At 38.2% G+C, this 25,893-nt stretch overlaps 1 protein-coding gene across 1 annotated transcript; it reads right to left on the bottom strand.

Annotated features, from left to right (window-relative positions):
- Nucleotides 1-218: 218 nt before the first annotated feature.
- On the bottom strand, nucleotides 219-24,466 carry ACSL1 (acyl-CoA synthetase long chain family member 1; the record flags this gene model as incomplete). The annotated part of the gene is made up of 20 exons (XM_079534322.1): nucleotides 219-359; nucleotides 547-618; nucleotides 694-795; nucleotides 1,418-1,561; nucleotides 2,084-2,200; nucleotides 3,861-3,949; nucleotides 4,655-4,727; nucleotides 5,816-5,911; nucleotides 6,782-6,916; nucleotides 8,488-8,622; nucleotides 10,310-10,387; nucleotides 11,654-11,727; nucleotides 12,470-12,521; nucleotides 12,696-12,728; nucleotides 14,237-14,415; nucleotides 14,571-14,670; nucleotides 17,586-17,687; nucleotides 18,976-19,040; nucleotides 19,459-19,573; nucleotides 24,269-24,466. The coding sequence occupies 20 exons, from the start codon at nucleotides 24,464-24,466 to the stop codon at nucleotides 219-221; spliced, it is 2,100 nt and encodes a 699-aa protein (XP_079390448.1).
- Between the last annotated feature and the right edge of the window lie 1,427 nt (nucleotides 24,467-25,893).

Genomic DNA, 25,893 nt, shown 5'->3' with positions numbered 1-25,893 from the left:
CTTTTTGGAAATTGTAGGTCACCATAAAAACAGTATGCAACACAACTTGACAGTAAGGCAGTGTTCCATTTCTTCAATGTTCCTATGGCAAGTACCCATCCCATTTTTGTACAAGTTTATGATTGCACAGTTTCCTTCCCTATAATCACTGTAGTCAAATTACAGATATGACGACCAATAGTAGACATCAGATGTGTGCCACTTTACTCAATCCACTGTTACATTTTGGTATTAGCATAGAGTTCATCTATCTGTGACTGGAAATATTTCCGTAGTTCTGGTCTCTTTGCCTTCAGCGTTGGTGTCAGCAGGCCATTTTCAATAGAAAACATTTCTGTGTGCATGATAATGTCTTTAACCTGGAAAACAAACAGCTAGTAACCAAGCTACATTCTTTGGAATACACAAGACCTTTAATACAGTCACCATAAAAAAGCATATTACTTTAAAATATTTCCAAATGCAAATTAAAACCAGTTCTTAGTCTGACTATATTGTTACAGATTGTTTAAAGAATTAGATGCTCAAGTCTAATCAGCATCTTACCTGTTCGAATGACTTCAAACCAGATTCTTTGCCAACTCTCACCATGTCTTCTAGGATGTGCTTTTTGACATCCTGTGGATACAAGAATACATTGTACAGCTCAAGAAAGTTGATGCTGAATAGCTAGCTGTTTACTTATTTACTCACCTTGTTTTTGCATAACTTTTCATATGAGCCTTCAATTCCTTTTTTCTTGGCCCACTTGCACAAAGTCTCAGGATCAGGTACCACAACAGCTATTAAGAAGGCCTATAAAGAAATTTAAGTGCCTTTTTTTTTTTTTCCTGTTTTGTTTATTCATTTCAAACAAAGCGACACTGGTTCCTAAATGCTTCTTACTGGTTTTCTGCCTGGTTTTGGGTGGCAGTTTTAACAATGAAACTTTTTTCTTAGAAGTTTCCACATACACTGTTGGCAGGTTATATATAGTGCTTAGTAATCAATTAAATTAATCCATTTCTACTACCTGGTCTGAAACTAGATCCAGAAGCATATTCTGTAACGGGTGGAATCCAAAGTGAATTGAGAGCTGAAGTGTGCAACACTAAACAGAGACACTAGGACAGGCTGCCCAGAGAAGCTGTGGATGCCCAAACACTAGAAGTGTTCAAAGTGAGGTTGGATGGGGCTTTGGGCAGTCTGGTCTAGTAGGAGATGTCCCTGACCATAACAAAGGGAAAGGTGGCCTATATCATCTTGAAAGGTTCCTTCCAACTCAAACCATTCTGTGATCCTACTGGAAGTGTAAAGACTAATCTCAAAGTCAGGGGTAGGGAGGAAGGAAGAAAGGAAAAAAGAAAGGAAAACCCTTTTCTACCATCTCTCTCTTGCATTTAATTTCTTTTTTTAAAATTACCAGAAGAATGCCTACCTGCAAACTCTCTCCATAGACAAACACTTGAGCAAGTGCTTCACTTCTCAGATACACATTTTCTATCTTCTCTGGAGCTATGTACTCTCCCTGGGCTAGTTTAAATATGTGTTTTTTCCGGTCAATGATCTTCAATGTACCATTCTGTTGACAAAAATGATTTCCACTCAGAAAAGGCACTTCAAGTGATAACCAGTCTACACAGTGCATCAGAGCAGATCACATAATGCCAGAATTCAAGTATATGAACAAGAGTTTGCCTCTACTTATTTCTATTTCAGAAATAAGTGCCTTTTATTAAGCTTTCAAGAAAGGATCAGAAACAATACTACTGAGGCTTTGTCTTAACATGACCTTAAATGCTGTGCATGATTCAAGACAGTTTATTGACAGAAGCTATTATCAGACACCACAGGAGAGCACTGTCAAACTAAGGTTAAAACAAGCTCTGCACCCATCTAACCTGAACTAGAAACAGTCTCAGGTTCACACTATTTTTATTATATTTAGCCCCAGATATACAGATTTGTTTCATACGTAACAATTCTCCTCATAAGGTTATGTATTTGTTTTTTAATTCACTGTATTAATACATATATATTTTAAAATTGTTAGGTTATTGCTAATAGCCACAGAAATACCTTACAGCTATATACATTAACTTACTGGCAGCCATTTCCCAATATCTCCTGTATGAAGCCAACCATCTTTGTCCAGAGCTTCTGCTGTTTTTTCAGGATCTTTCAAATAGCCAAGGAATACATTTGGCCCTTTCACACACACCTGAAAGACAGCCATTTGTATTATATATTACTACGAAGGAAAATATCATCAGTTTTTGTAAGGAATGCTCTCTGACAGTTCTCAGCAACCACCACTGCAGTAATGAAATATTAATTGAACTGTTTTGTTTTTTTTTTTATTGTAGGGGCTTTTTTTGTGCAGGGGCAGGCACAGATTGAGACATTTTCCATTGATATGAAGTATAATAAAAAGCTCTTGCAAGTAGAAAGCTTTAAAAGTAATCCAAGGGTATACCTGGGTGTAGGGAATTCTAATGATTAAAACATGCCTATGAAGTTATGAGAAGTGCCAACATGATATTATGTTATTATTGTTAATAGTTATCAGGACTTTAGAATAACCCTGGAAGAGTTAGAGAATCCAGTTCTAAATCAATATTTATTACTAATTTGGCCTTAATAGTGACAGACAAATACTAGGTCAACTATTACTCTAGGGAATTAGTACAGTTGTAAAACAGGCAAGGAACTGACTAATGCCCATTAATTCTCAGATTAGAGGAAGTTACTAATATAGTTCAGAAACTAAATAAACTCATCCCAAACATTTTTAGTGCTTACCCTGGCATAAAATAGCATACTGGCAAACTGAACTACTGTACAAGTGAACAGAAGATATCATCAGTTTGAGGGAGGACAAAGCATTAGTGGGGGCCCTCAGAACCTTGCAGGGACTGTACCAAACTCACAACCAAACTTAAGTTTTAAAAACTAAGTCACTTTTGCTATAAGAACAGAGATTACCTGGAAAAATATGTCCTCTACATATTCTAGAGAATTGAAAAGCTGCTTTATCGAGCTTTATGACTCCTTCAATCTTAGCTAGCAGTAGGTAATGGCTTCTCCCAGTAGCGACAGCAAATCATTTATCTGTATCCTTCTAACTGGCACTAAGACCTCATCTGTATATATGCATGCCTAATTCTACTTACAAGTTTTTGTTGAATGTGGATAACTGACTAAAGTGAAGAGAAGGGCTGACAGGGCTAAGAATATTGAAAGCTTATTCTCAGAAAGAAGGACTAGAAGTGCTGAATCCAGCTGATGATAGTAGCTAAAGAACAAATTAGGAAGATCTATTTTAGGCAAAGCAAATTTACAGCTATGAATTACCGTGCTGTGCAACAAACTATACCACTTCTGTTAAATCCAAAGAAGTTTGCACCGGGGAAATTTGAATAAAAATAAGATACTTAATTCTAGGAGACTACCATATTTGAGTCTAAGCTCACTCCTAATTCAGCAAAATTTAATAGTGAGTAGAAGAAAAACATCAAAATATATATATTTTTTTACTACGAAAACACACAGTTGTTAGAGAAACTGAGTATACTTTTAAAGCATATTTAAGATGCAAAAAAAAAAAAAAAAAACCTGCTGAAGAGAACTAGCAATTAGGTCATACACACAACTGGAAAGAATCTGAATGCTGTTCTCCATTTGCCAAAAGATAGCCTTCTACCAACAAACAAAAGATAACCCTTAAGCATTTCTGGGAATTAAAATCCAACGATTCATTTCTACTCAAGCAAATAATGCACAATCCTTTTGTTTGTCTTGGTTATTTGTGATGCAAATCAGTTATTTGCTCAGGCAATTTTCCCTTTTCCAAGAAATCTTGACATTTTGAAGTTACTCACCTCACCCTCTCCTTTGGCAGCCAAGTAATTCATCTCTTGCACATCAACAAGCTTTATGATATTACATGCCATTGGTGCTCCAACATGACCTATTTAACAGGAATTCTTTAGAAGCCTGAATGGATTGTTAGTCAGATTCTAGTAGCTATAAGCTGTCTATATACTAAAGTAATACAAGAAACAACAATTTCTGGTAACACATTAAACTATTACTGTACTGGTGTTGGTGTAATTTGTTGGGTTTAAAATGTTAAATTCTCAGACACTCCCAGAACATTGTAAACTGAACAGTGTAGCCAGGCTCACTATCTTTATAGTATAATCAGACTGTGGACATTTTAAATTAGCAGAACTATTACAGTAACTTTCAAGTATCAGGACTATAACAGTTTGGGAGCTAGAAGTAAAACAGATAACAAATAGAGACTGTTCCAACACTAGAAAGCATCATTTGAATTTCCAGTATTTATGAACAGATTGCTATTCTACAAGACTAGAAGTTAATACTACAATCTCTTCTCTCCTACATCTACTTCAACTCACAAGGGCAAAGTCTTTTGAAAGTTAAAAGAATTACTGAACGTTCCTGGCTATTTAAGAATAATAACTCCATAAGAGCCTTTCAAAGTTGTGTTTTTTTTTTTGTTTTTTTTGTTTTTTTTTTTTTTTTTAATAAACATTACTTGAAAGGTAATCTTACTCTTCACAACAGGTGTGTAATAGATAAAAATCCTGTAATTTGGCTTCTATAGCAATCAGAACTTTAACAGGCAGGTAGACATTAAACACTGTACCTGCTGTCCAGTCACCAGGCATAGATAGTGAGCATCCAGCTGTGCATTCAGTCTGTCCATACCCTTCATAAAACTAGGAAGGAAAACCAACACTTACTCAGAATTCTTACTTTTCAATATAGTTTCTTCATTACAGTAAGATTTTGCTTTCTTCCTAATCCAGATTAAAACTAAGTTTAGAAGACACTGAGGATTATGCTAAAGAATACTGCCATATTAAGAAGCTTTATTTTCAATACACACTTAAGTAATAATATTCCACCCTCAGTTCCAATACTTACTCAGTATTTCACAGTATTTCACATGCCATGTGTGACACCTGCATAGATCAGAACTGAAAGTGACAGAGTGCAACAGGAAGAGACTAAGAACAAAGGCACTAGAAATGACTTCATATTATTTAAGGACAAGTTTGCTCACGAAAGTCAGAAACAGGATCCCTATATCTCATCACAGCTCTGTTGTTACTATATACAAGACGTAAGTCCTTTTCTGTGCACAACACTGCTATACTAGCACACTACTGAAGAAATTCAAGTCACAGAAGCCTCAATTTTTAGTATGTCAATGTTTTCCACCCCTGAAATTTATTTCACATTTATTCCATCCTGTGCCATTGTTAGATTGTCTCTTCAGATTTAACCTCAAAAGAGCACGTATTTGGAAGAGGCTTGGAAGAGAAATTGAGCAATCTAATTCTACCCAATCTCATCCTTAAAGCAACAATACTACATGATGTTGAAGAGATCCTCTACAACAGAATCATAGAATGGCTTAGTTTAGAATGGAGCGTGAAGATCGTCTAGTTCTAACTTCCCTGCCGTGTACAGGGATGGTCCTGTCGTGAATACTTCTGTAAGGACAGCAAGACCCAGAAACTTAATCCAAGAACATTCATTACTGCTTACAGCATCCTATGAATCTTTTTTCCCCCCCTTTAGTTTAGATGTTAATATTTCAGTTACCATAATGACTTTGAGATGAATATAGAAGTCTCAGAGGCATGAGAATCTTTAGAAGACAATATGTACTTGTACAGCTTCCAAGAATACCAGAAAGCTATTTACCCATATAGTCAGATCACTAGAAGTGCTCTTACATTAGGTCTTTAATCAGGCACTTAAAAGCATTATTGTATTTGATTAAGGCTAGGAAACTCACCTGACAGCCAAGAGCTGTTCTCAGGAAGGTCAGTACACTTGCAGATACAGGTGCTGCTCCTGTGACCATTAGCCGTACTTTTCCTCCCAAACTTGCCTACAACAGATACAAGATACTGCAGACACCAAAAGCATTTTAGAGATATTTCCAGAGGTTTTTTTTGTTTTGTTTTTTACATTCCACCCCCAGCTGCTATCCACCTAGAAGTGCCACCCACAAATGTTAGAGACTAAAATTTAGAAATGTTTCCATTTCTTTAATGGCATCTCAAGTACATAACATACACAGAGGCTATGCTGTAACGTCACAGACTCAGCCAGAAGCTGATATAAATTATGGCCCTGCAGTGAGGGTTTTTACTTTTAGCCTGCCTTGTATTAGTTTCTCATGCATTCGAAGTGCTATAAAAGCAGCCACAGGAGGGTGTTGTACAACCAGAGTTCAGGCCATTGCAAGAGAGCACCAGATACAATACCAGGCATACTTACTAGTGACCTACAGCGTGAAAATAGTAGGGTCTACATATAGTACTAACATTCAGCATTCCTCCTTCAAAGGAGGGTGTTCACTCTTCAAGAAGGAAGCACCAGACTCTTAGAGTAACTATGCAGTTACTCTGCATAACCTAATGCAGTTATCTGATGCAGTAAGAGCAAGAAGAATGAGAACAAGAGTTCAATTTTACTCTGAGAAGCCAGATAGTCTTCAATGAGAGAGGGAAAGCCATATCACATCACACTATAACCATCCATATCAAATTCAGCAATTGCAAAGTGATACCTACAAACTACAAAGTAGATACAATGATGCTTCAGACTCCAGTATTAAGAGCACATCATACTGCTGTTCTGTATGAAAGCAGGCACATTTGGAGTTCTTTTCAAGATAAAAAAAAATGAAGACATCGATGCAACAGTAAAAAAGGTTCAATATCCATAATATAGAGACCTAGACTTCCAAGTATACCTGTATTTTTCGGAAGATAACTTTATCCCAGAAACTGTTGTTTCTAATTATACCACTTCTAAGTTCTGCTTCTTTCCTCTTGGAAGCAAAATCCAGCATCCACTTCTTCAATGATGTATCTGCCTGTCCAAAAATCTATTTAAAAGATTATATAGCATTAGAGTGCAATAGCCTGATACTTTTCTTCTTATAGTAGCATGCATAAGGACTCAGCCTAAAACAAGCAATTAGACAACTTCCTAGAAAGGATAGATTTTGATATTTGTGACTTGGCCTTTTTCTTTTGTGTTCATTTAAATTGGTGCTGAATTCTCTTCCCAGCCAACTGTGCACAACATTCTCAAGAACAAGTTAATCCATTGAAAAAATATTTTAATAGATCAGCAAGCAAAAACATCAGTTTTTATTCTAGCTTGGTTGAAATGCCAGTTAAGCATAATCCCTATTATGTTCTAAAGTACATACACAACTCACTAAAACCTGGAATTTTCTAACAGGCAAACCTTTTTCAGAAATGCCTAATACCAATTTGTTGTGTATACATAAGTTCTCTTTTTAGATCTTTTTAAAGACTCCTTCTGGTTGTTTCCAGAAAGCTACAGAGCAGAGTTAACACCAGACCAATATTAGCATATTCACTTAATAGACAGACCCAGAAGCCCTTCAGAATTATGAGGCTTCCCACGTTGATTTTTCACTTGCTAACTCTCCAGGCTACTACAGGGCTGTGAGAGGTTGAAAATGTGCCAAAGAAGAATGAAACTATCATAATACCAAGGACAACAAGCAAGAGAACACAGTAAAAGGAGAAGGGAGACCCAAGCCTTATCCCTGTTTCTAGAATTCCAATACAGAACACTGGAACAGAATGAGGGACAGAGTTCTAAGCACTACCTGCAAATGGTCTTGGGATTTCCTCCCCTTACAAAGGGATCAGAGTTGTGCTATTTGTTCTTGGGGCTAAACAGAGGTGTTGCATTACTTGCTGTTCTTCTAGTCTCATGAAAAAGACAGCTGACATGTCTGCCATTTATTTGACAACCACAGACTACTTGTATACTTCAGCTCCTCTGCCTACCCTGAGATATCCTGATACCCTGAGATATCAACTATTTGTATATAAAAAGGATCATTAAAAATTTTCCATACAAAGGGCCAAGAAAGACCCTACTTCTGAATACCCATTGCAGAAGATGGGAAGATTGAGAAGGCAAGTAGCAAGCATAGGAGAGAATGGGTCTATTGACACACCATCTCTCCAGCACTAGACTGGCTGGTTTGTAGTTCTCCCCGCTAGAAATTGCTGGCTGCTATGTAGGAAACTTGTACGTGTCCATGCAAACATAGCAGACACCTGACCTTGATTTGCAAATTCCCTTCCATGAGTCAGCTACTAGAAATGCAGCATGCAGATGCTAAGCCTTAAGTTCACAGTGTAGACTGGACTTCAGCTTGCTTAAAGCAAAACAGTGAGCCCTTAATAAAGCTGGAGAGAACGAAGTCTCCTAGTCATACTTTTCTATGCCAGTGCTGGCTGCCTGAAAATGCTTTAATACATTCAGCACTACTCCCTGTACTTTCTGGTCTTTCAGAAAAACACAGTAGTTCAGTGGCATCCCAGAACACAATTACTTCTGCTATGTCAGCACAGACTTCAGAAAGCCCCTCAAAACCCTGAACAGCTCTAGACTCAGCTTTAAACTTACCTTGTCAAACATCCTGTTCAACAATCGTGGTACTACTGGAAATACAGTTGGCTGTAGTGTTTTTAGGTCATCCATAAGTAGTCTGATATCCCCTTGAAAGAATCCTATCCGACCTCCATGGCACAAAACTACACACTGTTAGAGAAAAGTAAGATGTCTGAAAAATGTGTAATATGTATGACGCACCCTGACTATACATGTACTACTTTTAAACGTGGAGTGGACTGTGCAGGATCCACTGATGTGGACAAGTCTTGCAGCATTCTCTATTAAATGAGACTGGAAAGATAAATTGCAAGACATCTGTTGCACACGGACCAAAGACTTGGAGACAGAAACAAATACTGCACAAGAGCCCCTAGCCGAAAAAGCAGTTGGCCAAATAAGTTAGTGCCAGGAACTCAGAGGCAGCAGAAGATTCAAAGCATTATTCAACAAGCTTATTCAAAAAAATATACTAGAACTTACTGCCTTTATTTGTACTACAAAATCCTGCATTAAAGTCAGATTCCTGCAGTGTGCTGCTTGTGAAATATTCTCTTGCACTCTAGTTTTCCTTCCTGTTTCACAACAAGGATGTGAACAGTTTGTCATTAGGTGATCAAGATTACATTTGTTGAAAAACGTAAGCAGAGCCACTGCTTATTTCAGCATCTTTTTAGACTTGCACCCATGGAGGCAGACTTAATCCTGTAGTGTTCTATGCTGTCTGATAGACTAGAAGCTCCACCTGTTGCGCTTATCCACAGGATCCACCCCTTCCCAGACCTCGTTTAAGGGCTGGCAGTAGAGGCTAGGCTGTCTTGCTGGAAATCCATGCCTGCTTGAGGCCTTCTAAAGGTAAGCAGCTTTTTTCTTTTGTTTCTGCATCCACAGCTGCTGTACTTGGGCTTATCCTCACTTGCTGCAGCCTGGGACTCTGCTACTCTGCCACCATTGCTGAGTTTTCCATAACTTTGATTAAGTTACATCTATTCCCAGTCTTCACAAAAATGTACTTATATAGATCAAAGCCTTTGAGTAGAAAGCTCGGGGAAATCGTGGAAAGATTTCCATTCCTATTCATCTTCTCACACTTGCATGGAGGCTGTTTACTTCCCAGTTTATGAAAGGGAATAATCAGCTTCAAAATTCATGTTTGCTATTTCATCTAAGGGAGCTAGGTTAATTGAACTTGAAGTAGAACTATACTGTTTATGATTAAACATCAGTGCCTCTATTGCACAACATATTTAAGGAACCTTATTCCAGTTGGATATTGCTTAGTAATTATCTTTCAACCTATGACTAAAGTTGCCAGCATTGAGACAGCCTTGAATCCCCTCATCCCCAGAAGTGAAACTCTAGGTTTAGCCATACAGGCAAGAATAACTATTCAAGAAAATGTTGGCTTCCAATGCCATTTAGTGACAAATTCTATTTTCATTTCCCGGAAGAAAACTCAACTGAAACAAAATGGCTCTCTTCTCATTCAAGTTTATTGGAAGCAATAGTAATTCTAGACAAAACTAATTGTAAGTTGGTTAAGAGAGCAGACCACCACATTACACACAATTAATATTTATATAACTTTCGCAGATTAAATTCTAGTGCTGCATGATTATATTAGGGGGAACTTAGGCAGTAAGCATATGGAGGACTTGTCTCCTGTTCCAGTAAACCAGTTTCTCTCTAACACTAGCTCTAAAATTAACTTTTGAGATGTTTTTCAAACTTCACCTCAAGTTTTCACATGTGTAAAATCCAAACCAAGTGCTGTTTATCACAGATCTCTGTAAGAAAACATAAGCTTCTAATAGTCCTGTGAAACAAACATGCCTACCTCAACGATTCTCTCGAACATATGAGCCAAGGGCAGGAATGATATCAGAACATCTTCAGGGGTAGGCATGAATGTTTTCTGAAAGTGAAAGTATTAAGCAAAATAGAATTATTTTTGTTAAGCTAAACAATGAAGCCAGGCACTTGAACTCTAGAGCACAGCCCTCACTACAGTTTGGTTAAAATAGAGCTTTGCTGTCTCTCATTCATTAAAGAGAGTATATGTACTAGAAGTCATTGCTGCAATTGTGTTACATCTCCATACAATAACTGCTCAGATTATCACAATATACACATGATTATGAACAGAAACATGTTCTGAGAGAAGCTCCGAAAAGTTCCATTATACACACCGCAGGGGATCGTATGGAGATTAAAGTGGTTTGTCCTTGGGGATAAAAAACACGTTCACTGTAGGGCACAAAGTTCATTTGTCCAGTTTATAAGCCATAAGTCTAATATCAGGAGTACCTCACATGATCTAAACATGAGACCAGTTGCTTAATTTAGAATTAATTCTATAAGCAGTGTACACAAAGTAGATATGCCAGAACTTCTGCATGAGAGATCTGCTTTTCCCCACATGCTCCTGGCCTACAACATCCTAAGTAGAGGACTTTGCCACTCGGGGGGGTCTAAATACAGTCCTCTGCCCATAGTTTCCCCATGAAGACAACAGCATGTAACAACATGCCAGAAACTACAGCTGAAGACACCAGCCCACTTTTAACTAAGCAAAATGGGCTCTGGCAGTAGTGCAGTTACACTATTCTAGACTTTTTCTATACTGATAAAATAAACGTTCAAGAGAACAGTCCAAGAGCTACCCTATGGCCCAACTTCTGCCACATCTACACACTAGAAGCAAAGTTGCAAGTTCTCCAGCTGTGCTGGACCAATAGTTACTAACACAGTATCAGCTCAGTGGGGTTGGGGAAGGGATGAACATCCCCCCAAAAAACTAGCAGACCTGCATTAATTCAAGAGCAATACTCAGTTGCTATTCCTGGTCCACAAGAAGTTACATGCATAAGAAACCAAGGAGGAGCTTACTGAAGAAAAAACTAAGATCCATGCAACAAAATCTATTAAAGTCTTATAGATTTAGAGAAGTCAAGAACACCCGCTAGGTTTAACATGAATTACATTATGCAGCTTCTCACACACCCTATGAAGTAAAAGAAAGAGGCCTTAGGTAATCATTGACTTCTGAACAAGCATAGACTAAGTGTTGACAAGTCACATTTTTCAATTCAATCTTACTACATTATGACTGAAGCTTTTGAAATTTTAGCGTTGCTCCCCTCCAAGCAAACAAACCCATAATGTTAGCTTTGCAGTTTACCTCTGTAGTTTTCAGAAAAGCTGAAGAATTGCTGATTATGTTTTTATGAGTGATCATAGCTCCCTTGGGGTTTCCTAAAGAAAAAACACATCAGTATGTAACAGTGAATTTGTCGGATCCTTTAAGTTACCAAGCAGAGGTAAAATCAAGCTAATAGCATTTCAATCAGTTCCATCCTGGGCATTAAAGAAAAGACAGAGCTAACTAATGTGTTAGTAAGAGAACTATTACCAACTGAAGTATTAAGTTCACATGTAAGTACTCAATTTAATAAGGAGAGCAAATCCTCTAGAAACAGATAAGTTTCTTAGATCAGCTTTTCAAAATTTCTGTGGAGGCAGCTATTAAGATCTCAAACAATTCTGCTCTTAAATCTGCTACAGAAGTGTAACTAATACCATTGTATTCTTCCTTTTCACTCCCTACCGGTGTTGGATATTGTCATATGCTTCACATTTGTGAGTTATCTAAACATCTGGCTTTCCATTTCAGTTCTTCACTGGGGGGGGGGGGGGAGCACAATGCACATAAGCTACATAATTCATGCTACTACAAAAACACAATTAAGTCAGAGTCTAACAGTAATACAGCTTCAGTACCTATTTCCAAACCCAGAAGTGTTAGATTCCTGTCTGACAATATTGCAACTCTGTACCGATCATCAGGAAAAACTGAAGGAAGCCTTATAATAAAATATCCCCAGCTGCTACTTGCCCAAAAAATAAAAGGTTGCAGCAGCAGCAGAGGAAAGTCTTGGAAAACAAAGTAGGAGGGCTCCCTGAGCTGATCAATCATGCAGAGTGTAATTAGGTATACCTGTTGTTCCACTGGTGAAACAGATGACTGCTAGATCTTCTGGCTTTGGAGGCTATGAGAATTAAGAAAGTATTACTATGGTTAAGATTGCTGGAAAAAAGGAGACTTGCATAAAATTTTGAAATACACATTGAAATGGAGTTACTTTTGAGCTACAGGAGACAGCATTACACAGACCAAACTAGCAGTCACCCTAACTTCAGATTCAATTTTTAAATTAACTTACCATAGGTTTTTGTCTGTGTGCTTTTCCCAGTTCCTACAGTATGGAAAGAAGGGAGACACAAGTCATGAGCTTTAAATTTACAAGACCAGATTTGGTAACTTACATTACTAACTACCACAACATTCTATCATTAGACTGCCTGTTAAGGCTTTTTTTTTTTTTTTTTTTTTTTTTAAAAAAAAACTTACAGAAGCAGAACAAAGGTTGTAAAGGATATAGGAGAGTTAGTGTTCTACAAATACAACAATAACTAGAATTCATAGAATTCACCCTACCCCCTTCTAGCTAGTAAGCCAGCAGCCATTAATGAAAGAAGCTCAAGGCTGAGCAGTGCAATGACAAAATCCAACACCTCATGCAGAAGATGTGTGTCACTGAACAAGTGAAGCAGTATTCACCTCAGTAAGCACCTTGCAGGTTTCATCACTGCTTGTGATGAGAAAGACTGAGGTTTCCCCAGAAAGGGGAATTGATGAGTTACAGTCCTTTTACACTAATATTTAAGGGCTTAAGTAAATTTCAAGTTGACCTCTTGTTAAATACAGTTTTGCCCTCAGTGCGCAAATGCATTAACTTGGCGACTGCCTTTACATTCTAAATCCACAAGAGTATTATTATGCATTCCTTTATTAGCCCTAGCCTTCCTTGTGCATGGGTAATTTTTAGATTCCTAAATTACTCACATGCATCAAAGTTTAAGGAAAAAAGAGCATCTGGAAACAGTTGAACTGTAAGCTTGCCTTTTTGAAACAGTGCCATTATAAAAAAAAAAAAAAAACTGCCACTACAACATAGCTGTCTACTCAAAACAGCATCTGCATTTCAAGCACCACCGACAGCTCAATACTTCCCTACAGTCTGAGTGAGCCCCATTATTTACTTTTGATACACAACTGAGATTTCTACACATTTTTATACCCATTACTACATTAACCCCAACCATCAAGTGTTCTTAAAACAGCATGGAAAAGATCTTAGCATGTTAGTTGGAAGTAGTTACCTAAGCATCTAGATTAAGTATTTACTGCTAGGTTTTTTCTGTAGCTAGATGATTCAGTGGGAAGTATCCTCCTATACTAAAACTGGAGCTACCATTCTCCTGCTTGAGGAAACATTTACATTCTCCCTACTGGAGACGATGCCTTTTTTCTCCACTACATTACAAGAGCCTACACAAATTCTTTGAAATTAGTACTTCTGGAGTATTAGTCATAGCATACAGTTAAGTCTTAACCACAGAATCACACGGAATTGCAGAGGTTGGAAGGGACCTCTAGAGATCATCAAGTTCCGCCACCTATGCATGCAAGGCTTTATGTTCAGATCTGAGTTACACGTGGACATATTCTTCCATCATCTTGCATATATGCTTTGACTCTTTGAGTACTGTGAAATAACACTAGTAGGTTATTTTCCTTATAACTGTCTCTTGCTTGAAATTAAGTCTATGTACTCTGCTCAGTCCTGATATCTGTTCAGCAGACACTCTTATTCTTTCACAAGTAAATGGGAGATTGAAGCAGTAGATTGAGCACGCTTACCTCTATTTCTCTCATGCTGAAGATTTCTACCCCACACTTCTTGCCACGTTCCACAAGATCTGTGCCAAAAGGCTCCATGATCACAATGGTGCTGAGGATTGGAGTTTCCCCCTTTTCTACAGCAGTTAGCAGAAGTTTAGCCTTTTCAGGTGTGTCGCAGAAAACCAGTGATAAGTCAGCTGATGAAGGAGAACAACATTATCAACATGACAAGTTCAGACTAGCTCCATACTACAGAAGTCCATAATGGAAGAGACCTCTGAAGGCAACTACAGATCTGTTCTGAGTCAGCTCCAGCATACGTTCACTTGCTGAGCTATTAGAAATGCCCTACCTTTGTTCACAATGTAAGTAATCGCTTCAGTTCCCAGTGTATCATAGAGTGGCACCACCACCATGGAGTACGTATAGCAACTCTGTTCAATGATAACCCACTGCAAAAAAAAAAAAAAAAAAAAAAAGAAAAGATGTAAGTCGCTGTGTTTACCTAGACTTTTAAGAAAGACACAGTGGCATTATGATAATTATGCTGTTAGGAAAAAGTTCATTTGGACAAGCTCCCACTAAAAAAACTCAACTGACCTTAAGAACAATTTTAAGCAGTCTTAAAAGAACAGTTAACACATTAATTCTTTAATTTACCTACTAACAGCTGGAAAGTGATTAGGAATACTATACTGTTTCCTATCTTCAGGTTCTCAAGGAGGCCACTGAAGTCTTCAAAACTTTATGTTATCATTTATGAATCAATAAAGGACTTCTAAGTTCCTACACACATAGTATGTTCTCATCTGTACATTACCTGCATCTCATTTGAGGACCAGAAATGCAATATATTACAGATAACACAATATCTGATAAAATTAGTACAATTTCAGCTAACTTACTGGTATGTCTTATATCTGCATTAAAGATTAATTAGGCACATCTACACCAGCCATAATGGGGTCTATTGAACATTTTTCTTCCTAGACAGCATCTATCTGCCCCATCCCTAGGGATATTCAAGGCTTTCAGCCTTGATCTGACGGGGTGCAACCCCATCTTCCACAGCTGGGGCATGGATATTTAAGGTTCCTTCCAACCTAAGCCATTATATGGTTCTATCATAGATGTTGATTTTGTAATAGATGTAACCAGAGGGGGCAGCTGTACAGCAGTTTCAATTTTAGTAGATATGTCTACTACAGTAACAGACTTTTGAAGCCACACACACTTAAAGCTTCCCATTATAGCCTCCAACCATTTGTGCATACTGTGACTGTCAAGACAACAACCAACATCCTATTTTCTGGACCATCATGACATCTTGCTTCCTTTTTAGCTCCTGAAGTTAAAACCATACTTAAATAGAACTATTAAACCTCAACACTTCAGCTCTCTCTCAAACCCTAAGCAGATAGTACAGAACAGAGACAACAGGCTAGAAGTTTCAATTTCTTTCCTGATAGGGATGTGATCTTCTCTTAAGGGAAACTGCACGTTTAACTGCACTGTCTTCTCAATCTGTAACACTATTTCCTTGCTTGCAGAAAAGATTCTGTTGTCCAGTTACTCAAAATGAAAGTAGATTTTAATAATCCAGATTTATTTTTCTAGTGATATTTCAGGAGGTAACACGCTAGGATTTCAACTCCCAGCTCCAGGGGATTTTCCCAGCAGTCATTCCTGGAACTGAAAAGTATGAATCACTGACAAAAATCTTTACGTAACCTGGACTACTGATTCTATTTGGAACGTCACAACACTTGTTCAGTAGTTTTCAGTAGGGAAAGTCCCAGATTTAAAACTGTTGCTTTCAACAGTTCTTTCCAGCTCACTTCTGATCCAACTCAAAGTCTGACAGAGCAGTGCAACTCAAGTACATTTGGCTTTCATGATATTTAAGCAGACCACACCATCATGCTCTCCTTCAGAAAGTCCACTGACCAAACAACCCGAGAACTTATCTTTCAGATCAAAAGTCGTAGCCGTGGAAAAGTAGTAGTTTCTCCTTGCACCTAAAGTCTAGTGTGACACTAACATCTGGCTCTCCTCCACACTTTTTTCCTAAAAGAAAAACTTCCACTTAATGCTATAAGCTATAAGACTCCTAGTTGGAGACAACCCAGTTGTTTATCACTGAAGAAAGCCTGTAGCTATTAGAACCAGTATTCCAGCAGGAAAATGCATGCAAAGTACCAGATTTAAGATCCAGAAAAAGCATTTATTTGTACAAGGCTACAGGTTTGGTTTTTTGTAGTGGGAGTTAAGAGAAGAAGTTGAGAGGAAGGTCCGACATCACTTGTCATCATGGATTTTGTTTGTTCTGGGGGGTTTTGCTTTAAGTGCCAGAAGGGATGGCTTAGTGACAAACTGAAAAAAAAGTGAGAAGGGATCTAAAGTGGTGTATAACTGTTTGAATGGCAACATTATAGGTGGCCCTAAGTAACTTAATCCAGTTGCTGGTATTCATTGAAAAGAGTCAACATTTTAGAGAAAATTTATCAACCATCCTCCCATCTCGATACAGGTTTGGTTTAAGTGGCCTACCACAGCAAGTACCAGCTCACTATTAATCACAAACACAGGTTACAGTAATGCTGCCTTACCAGTTCAATCAGTAAGTTTTAAGAATCAACAAACATTTATCAGTTCATACTATTTTTAATAACAGCAATCTAGAATCACTGCCAGATTACTATGATAGATATTAATAAATCAATCTAAACATCCCCTTAGTTGTCTCAGGCTTGTGAGATTTGTCTTTGCTAAATGATCTTTAGTTATACTACATCTAGTCTGTCTCCTTGAGTTTCAAAGAGTTCTCTATTTTTGCCTTTCTTAGTTTTCTAATCCAAAATCTTGATGTTCAGGACCTCCTCCACAGAAAACAAAGATGAAGATGACAGAACTTTGCACAAACATTTCATCATTAAAGGACTAAACACCTTGTGACTTCCAACCTCTTTCAGTTACTTAGTACTCCAATGCCATTTTAAGAGAAAGCAAATTGTGATCAACATTAAATCAAATAAGTGCTGTACTGACTTCCTATTAAACATCTTCTCTATCAACTGAGGGGAGCAGTAGAGAGTTAAGTTCATTTGGATTTCCTAATGATTTCTGGTCTTCTGCATACAACTCCAAGTCCATAAAAGAATATAACTAACAATTGTGTCAGTTATCCATTTCAATTCTTAGTTAAAGGTGCTACATCTATGGGTCTACAATAACGGCTCAGCCTTTAGCCCCACCTCCAAGAGCACCCTTAGTACAGAAGCTCAGTACACTGCCAATAATTAATAGACTAAAATGGTGGGCCATTTCAAATAACAGCTAGATCACTAACAGAAACACTGTCAATTACCTCAGGTCTGTTTTGTGCAAAGACGCCTATGTAATGGCTGCGAGATGGTTTGAAGCCTCGGTGAAGTAATGCAGAGCCCACATACTCTGCTCTGTCTGAAACCTGAGGGGAAAATGAAGAGAAGCCAAATGAAAAGTTGAGACAAGCTCCAACGATACCCATAAACTATTTTTGCCTTAAGTCTAACAAGAAGGACAATAACTGATGTGAAGTAGACAGTGGCTTTCTAGAGTATTTTAGATGTTCTCTAATTTTGGGGAAACCAAAGATTGAAGTAACGTTACTATAAACTGAACACAGACCCTACACTTACATCCAATATGAAGCAGAAGAGATGCTTAATCCAGCTGGACTTTCATTTGTTAAGTAAAAAGTTTTGATTCCATACTCATATATGCAGGAAAGGCTAGAAATGCAATAATGCAGCTTTATACTGCTGTCTGCAACAACACCAAACAAGCTATCTTTCTGCTTCATTCTTCAGAAAAACACTGAACTCAATTGCCTACAAGAACATCATTTTACCCTTCAGGAAGCAAGAAAATAAAAAGGCAAAATCCAGTTAAATCTATAAACAAAGTTTTTGGGAAGGCAGTTCTCTAATTCCTCCTTCCACACAGCATATTACCTGAATCCACATTAGTCACTTGCCTCAACCAGAAGTGCTTTGCTGATCAGGTTGCACCAAAGAGATGCCCAGCAAAAGTCACCAGGAAGTCACCTCTGCTATCTACTAAAGGTCTTTAAGTGATCCTAGGGTCTTCAAGTGACCCTAGCAGTATGCACTACATAAAGCTTATGCAAATTTTAAAGACATCAGCTTACTAAGTCAGAAACAGCCTGAAAGTGCAGAGTTGTTCAAGTTTAGAGCGAAGATATATTTTTAAAGACATTTTTAGCGATGACAAAGCAGCAGTGTGCTTATAGGTAGAAGTACATTTATTAACACTCTATAATGTGTTCTTCAGCACTACAGAGACAGGCAGCCAGGAAGCACAAGCAACATTTGTAAGTAGGGCGCTTTCTACTGTAAAACTAGTACCAGTCTGCATCCCTGAACACCATTTTAAAGCCACAACCCTTTAGAGGCAGCATCCAAATTCTAAGCAATTCAGCAGCAAGACACTAAGCTGCAAAGGTAAGACAAAAACATTCAGGAATAAAGCACTGAATAAATTAAGTGCAGGAGGTGGTGTGCTTCCCCTCATATTTATTTTTGAGGCTATTCTTTTAAGATACTCTATTAGGAACTAAAAATCTTTCCACAATGTTTTGATACCAATTTAAGAACACCCATACATAATTAAGACTTTATATTGCAACTGCATGTTGCACCAATAGCCCCAGCAAAGAAAAGCAGTTCTAGAACTAAGTGAAAAAGACTACTTACCTGTTTATAGGAGATCCACTCATATGGCTGGTTTGGTTTTCTAACCCCTAGACATGGACCATTATCTAAAAACAGCAATTAAAAAAGTTACACAAAATGCAATCCCTGCCTTTGTCTTGCCACTACACTAATTACACATTCACCAGCATTAAGCTGACATCCTGTGAATTCTTTGCAAATACCTTCTGAAGACAGTGTTTTTTTGTTTTTTTTTAATTATTATTATTATTTTTATTTTTGGAGGTTGAGAACAAGCAGAGAAGGAAGCCAGAGAAGGATACATTGGTAACAAGGCTTTATTCAAGCACCCCTGTTTTTCAGAAGGTCATAATTGGATTTGCCTTCTAGATAGCTCACACTCTATGTATTCATCTCGCTACTAGGTAGACATCACTCTCCCCTCTCCAATCTCAACTGCATTTCAAGAGCTCGGACCTTTAGCTCTTAACATTGCTGATAAAATGCATTTTGAATTCAACTTACTGGATACATGTAGCCCCCTTTGGAACATATCATAGACTGTTCTCACATCATCATAGTAGCAAGTTATCAACTCATCACCGTTGAGAAGAGAGGACCTTCGAGCATTCTCTTCACCCTATGAAAACCAAAGAGAAAAGTTAGATTCTCCAGTACAGATTAACATGACGTTCTGAAGGAAATAGAAACTTCTCATCCATTTAAAAAATTCTGTTATGAGCCCTAGTAAACTCTTCAAGAGAGAGATCTACAAGGCTTCCCTGGACATCACTGAGATACATTAGATTTCTCCCTACATTACCGCAAACGTGTCGGGCAAAAAAAAATTATCTTCATCTACATAAGAGCACAAAACAAGTTTAAGTACCACAAAACGCCTTTTGACACTGCTTTCTCTTGACAGGACTTTTCTTTAGGGATATTTTACTCTAATCTCAATTGGAACATTCTAGCTATGTTACCACTGAGATCCTAATCTCCAACTAGTAGTTTTCCAATTACTATTAGAAACCAACCATGCTCCAATTGAGCTTTCAAAATCTAAATATTTTAGGCACAACCAGCGTGACTTCAAAATGAGTGGTCTCATAAGTAAAATACTTTGTACCAGATAAAAACTGAGTCCAGAAAAAGTTGTTTCCTGACCTAACTACAGGCATTTATGATAATACCACTATTTTTCAACAGATGAGCACTTGCACATACTGTCAATTGTAGTAAAAAAAAAACTGAATAATTTCAACATAGTCCATTTGATAGTGGCAGATTAAATAAGCTCATTTTATACCAATTGCAGTTATGCAAGTACTAAGCAGACCAGCTCAGAGGACAGACAAGCAGATTCTTAAAAGGAAGTACAGTTGGTTAAACAGTTTCAAGTACACATCACTAAAAATCCTCTTTATAAGTGGTTGCTGTGAAAGAGTCAGGAGTTGATTAAGAGGTCTTGGACTACCTAAATCTATGCTTGTGTTGTGATATCATGGATGATGTCAAAAGGCTAGTCATGTGCAGTCATTGACACTTCTAGGCTAAAGATTTATTTTTTGTTTTCAAAGTACTCTACAAGAGAGAGCAAGTAGAAAGACATGCTTTATCTGCAGGGACATAGGTTTGTGTGTCATATCACACACATACCTGGAAAGGAGCAAGCATAGTAGCAGTTCACCAGAGACAAAAACATTTTAAACACAAAAACAAGTCTAACTTGTTTTAGAAAAGCTATGTGTAATGCAGTTCTTGCCACTCCTTTGACTGTAAGCAGAAACATACAGTGAACGTGGCCCAGAACAAATTAATGACTGGCTTACCTCTAAACACTCATACATCAGAAATTCAAGAGCACACTTGCCCTCACACCAGTGCCTACTCTGTAGGAAATGAACCAATCACTTACACACATCTCTGTCCAGAAAAAAAAAAAATATGCATGACTGCTTGTTTTATTTCAAATGTTACACAGACCATGGATAACCAAGGTCAGCTTCTATATTTCCCAGTTTCAACACCTCTTCTGTTAGCCAGAGGAAGATCATGACACAAAGTTCATAATCACAGTCTCACTGTAGATGTCACTGCATCTATGGTGTAATGCATTAGCATCACATTTGAGGCTCTACAATTCACATATCAGCCAAAATACCACACCCTAAGCCATTCTGCAGCAACAGACAAGAAGTGTTTTCTTCTAATCAGAGCCAGTACTGTTTAGCTCATACATCCTATTACTTAGAACTACAAAAGCAGTTTTCACAGGGCCTTTATCAAACAGCACACTGCTTGAATTCAGGACTGACTGCACTGTTCTTTTAAAAAGGAATATTAGAGAAATTATAACAGACTACTATTGAAACAAACCATCAGTTCCAAATTTTACCAAAAAAGGGAAGTACAACCAACATAAGGTCCTGCTTACTTGATTCCTCCTCCCAAAGGAAAGTGAAATTAATTCTAAGGTTGTTGGAAATCCAGTTTCCACTGGAGAATGCAGTTTCTCATGAGACAACAAGAGTGTGAGAGTTTAATGATATTCTTCAGTAGATAGATATAGGTGTATTTCACTGCATTTTTGAAGATTACTTAGAATACAGCTCATGCTGCCAGCTTCAAGTCAGTTATTAAGCAATATTATAGCATTGGTCTAGTTTTGGTCTAGGGATTCCTATCCAGAATATTTGTGCAACTATTAGGCAAGGGTTTGCTCACAGCAAGCTTTTCTAAGAAGCACCTCTGCCTGAGCACAGGTCCTAAAAAAAAAAAAAAAAAAAAAAAAAATTGCAAAATTACTCAATCTTGCCTTCCCTTCTACAGATGACAGGTTCAAGTGAATCCTGAGAAACTTTTACTTATCTCTGAAGAGGTTCTTCTCAAAAAAAGATCAAGTTGGGAGCTTTGAAAGCAGGTTTTATGTCAGTGAAGTGGAATTGTATCAAGTATACTTCAAGGACTGCACTCCATGTATTTTAATGGACATTAGTCAAGAAGAAAGCAGATACTTTCAGTAACTCTGTACTCATTCAACTGAGCATACAACCACTGTGCTGGCTCAGGGTCAATTAGAACAGGTTACTGGATGCTGACCTACTAAATCAAAGCTTTTCAGAAGCTGGAAGTGACCTGGAACAGCAATAAATAGGATGCTTTTAGCTTCTTAGGAGAGCGAGAAGTTTTATCATCAGAACATATAGAAACACTGTACCAGTCACTGACTTCACTTAACCTCATTAGAAATGAAGAAAATAATGTACATAAGAATTATAATTCAAAAATTTTAACCAGTAACGAAGAGGTAGATTTGATATCAAGAATTAGAAGAGAATAGTGTTTGCCCCATTTTTTGAAGCACATAGCTCACTCTGCAGATCTTTCAGCACATTTTCTGATTAAGCAACACAATGTTAAGGGATATTTTGAAAGCAGTGTTTTGTATTGTCACTTCCACAGGAAAAAAATTGCATCTTCATGTACTCTATTCTCTTATAAATGTATTAAGTGAAATTTTAAACAATCAGTGAGAAAGTGAATCCTAAGCACTGCATTACATTCAGTATTTATAACAGCTAAACTCACATCAAAATGCATTCTCATGTGATTAGTTTGGTACAGCATACAGCATTATATTGTAAAGGATTTTATCTGAACTGTCAAACTAAACAAGACAGATTTTGGTTACATCGACATACTGAAGTTTGGGCTCTTTATCCCCAAAACATGCTAACACCTTCAGCTGTTTTCCATTTAATGCTATGAGTCTTTTTATTGATGCATTTTTCGGAAGTAATGCTGCTCTACCTACCTTGCTCTGATCAGAGAAAATGTTAATTAGCACAATATAGATAAAATTGTGAATTAATTATTTTAATGAGGTCACACAGTAAAGAACAACAATTTTTATCATAGATTTTAGCAACGACTAGCAATTTTGCTTGAAGAGGTAGAGGTAGCGAGCTGCTCCTGCAGGCTAGTCTCAAGCATAAATATTTGTCTGTGGTTTTAGAGTCAGCTTAGAGCCGCTGTTCCACTATCTTCCTAAAACGCTAAGCTCCCAGTCTGCTACCTACGTGATCTCCACTGAGTGGTAAGGCATTCCGCAGCCAGAGAGCTTTCACTACTAGTTTACTGCAGCCACTAAAACACGCTGTTCCATAAGGCTATTCCCCATAATGTTTGAATGGCTGCTATCCGGATTAGGAAGAGTCATCAGAAGTGAGTTCTAGTTTCTGGATCCTTACATACATGTGCTCCTCAAAGAGCTTTTTGTAGCGATCTCATCAGATCATGTTTTTGCCTCCCCCTTTGTGCAATTCTAACAGCAGATCATTACTTACTATGTTTTCACTATAGTGATGAGAGCTGTGCATTAGCTTACCACTATACCATATGGAAAAAAGGTTAAGAAATAAACAGCTACTAAATAAGCTTCTGGATGGAGGGATCAGCGAATGCTAAATTCCAGTATCAAACACCAGAGAGAAAGAAATGCCTATTTTGGGGCTATGACAGGAGTCTGTTTTGCTAAAACCCATGAAAGCTTACATAGCATAAAATTTAAACTGCTGCCACATTTGTTTACATCACTTTACAATCATAGCTACTCTCCAGCTTAAAAAGAAGTCACGTAAACTACCTCTGACACAGAATCTGCTGTAATGGGACACCTTGGTTGCAAGCATATACAAGAAAACTCCACAGCTGGTGTTTCTGAAGAATGCAAGAAATGCAAACAACCTGTCATCCTTGTATTCCTACATAAGGTAAGCATTTCACTTGAAGATCTCAACATCCAACACTATCTCCCTCCTTTCAAAAAAGGAAAAACCACACAGGGAAATTGATACAACAGCTGCACACAAAACTAACCACATAATCAATTGCCTATACGTGCTTCTGACCAACAATCAGGCTGTTTCAATATCAGATTTGAACACTAAACACCACCTAACTGCAACACTGCGCCTCTGAAATCAGAATACAAAGCTAAGCTAGCGTACCTAGAGATTATTACATGATTGCTTTAATTCCAGCTTACTCTACGGCTGGGATGTCTTGGCAGGACTCATACCTTTCCACAGATCATTTCAGGACAGTTAGTACCCTCTTGATGCTTGTAATCTAATATAAAGTCTCATCTGACAGCTATTATAAGCTAGATATTGTAACAGAAGAGTATTAGTCCAGTCAGTATACCCCAGCATACATAATCTGACCCCAACATTTAATGTAATAGGTCATCACATCAACACACACTTTAGTGAGAACAACGCCATGTCAGTTTTAACATTCATGAGTTTCTCCCACATCAGATGACACTTACCTCTACTTCCACAGACTGCATTGCTAAGTCACACGGTGGCTTCAGTGCTTTTGGTCTTGTTGCGTACCAGTAGGTTGTGAGGGCTGCAAAAGCACCAAAACCCACCAGGGTATTTGTGGGAAGGGTGCGCACATACTGCCTGACATCCACAAGTTCAGGAATCCGCATATGCCTAAACAAGTCGTGTGCTTGCATCATAGCTCAGAGCAGTTGTCCCAATGCTGGAACCTGTTGACACGAGAAAAGTTGCACAGATTTGAGGTTGTTTTGATACACTGCTGTAGCAGAGCAACATATGCTTAGTCCTACTAGTTTCTCCCTGTCAAAATGATTTTTATCTGCCACTAAGTAGTCAATACCTTTAGAATTCTGTAACGGAGTTACGTAAACAAGCAATTTTTGGTTCAGAAATATCAGGTGAGACTGACAGAAGGCAATTTGAGTTTTAAGATTATTTAAAAGATACCACATGTTAACAAAATATTTGCTTTTTTTTTTTTATTTTTTTGAAGGGCAGCATTTCACAAATGGTAAATATTTACCATACTGGCTGAGTATGCTGTGCTACAAGGCTGCTTTTAGAGTAAGCGTCAAACAGGACTCCAGGGAGGGAGGCAGGGCTGCTAGCTTTCCTGCACCAGCCAACAGAGTGCACCCTAACCCTGCAGTAGGGGGAGAAGGATCCTCTATCTCTGAAGTTCTGTCAAATAACCTCTCCTTTTCCAGTCTCCCTTCGGTCACACACAGAAAACTCTGCAAAGAGCTCATGGAAGGCATCTCCCTATGGCTGCACTGTGCTGGCCAGCTTCCCATTTCTCTCAGCGTCACACCAGCAGTTTATCATTGGCCACAAAGCAGAACAAAGCTGTATGCAAAAAGCAGCAGCATCAACAAGCACAGGAAGCACGTTTTGCTCGTCACGTCCATACAGAGAGCTGAAGAGAGGCAACTCCCAGCCCATGCCTGACATGGATATTCCGCAGCAAGAACCAGCAATGGAAAAAAGCACTGCTGCCAGCTCAGTTGGTGCCCTCCTCCATAGCCAAGGTCTCCAGGGACGTCTGTCACATGCCACCACCAGCTCCTGCCCACTAGGTTAGAGGTGAGCAGCGGGCAGACGACAACCCACACCAGTGGCTGCCATCACCTGCTACACCAGGACAGAGCAGACAGCAGAGTTGCCTTGTCCTGTATCCAACTTGCTTCTTCAAGAAGAGAGATGCTTTTGTTTGGTTCGTTTTGGCTGAGCAAAGAGCCCACAGAACATCAAATGTGCTTGAATAGTTCAGGAGTGCTGTGAAATGATACGTTGCTGCAGGGCGAGAATGCAGGAGGCCAGAATTAAAAGCATATTCCTTTTTCTAACCAACTATAACAGGTCAAGATTTCTCATTTCTATAGAAAAAAATCTCAAATTTATAATCAACTATCAAAAAACTATGAAGTTTTCATTGCTGTCATCAGTTAGTCAACTAGGCAACAGAGGAGGAGTCATCTTGTCCATAAAGGCTAACCAGTATTTGGACTCAGATTTGCTACAGGCAGCAAAAAAGAAGCTATAAAACAGTCCAAAGGGCCCACAGTTTCACAACATTAGCAGGACACTCTGAAATCAGGTCATGGAT

This window comes from Tetrao urogallus (genome assembly GCF_951394365.1).
Source record: "Tetrao urogallus genome assembly, chromosome: 4".
Lineage (NCBI taxonomy): Eukaryota > Metazoa > Chordata > Aves > Galliformes > Phasianidae > Tetrao > Tetrao urogallus.
This window is presented reverse-complemented; position numbering and strand designations above follow the sequence as displayed.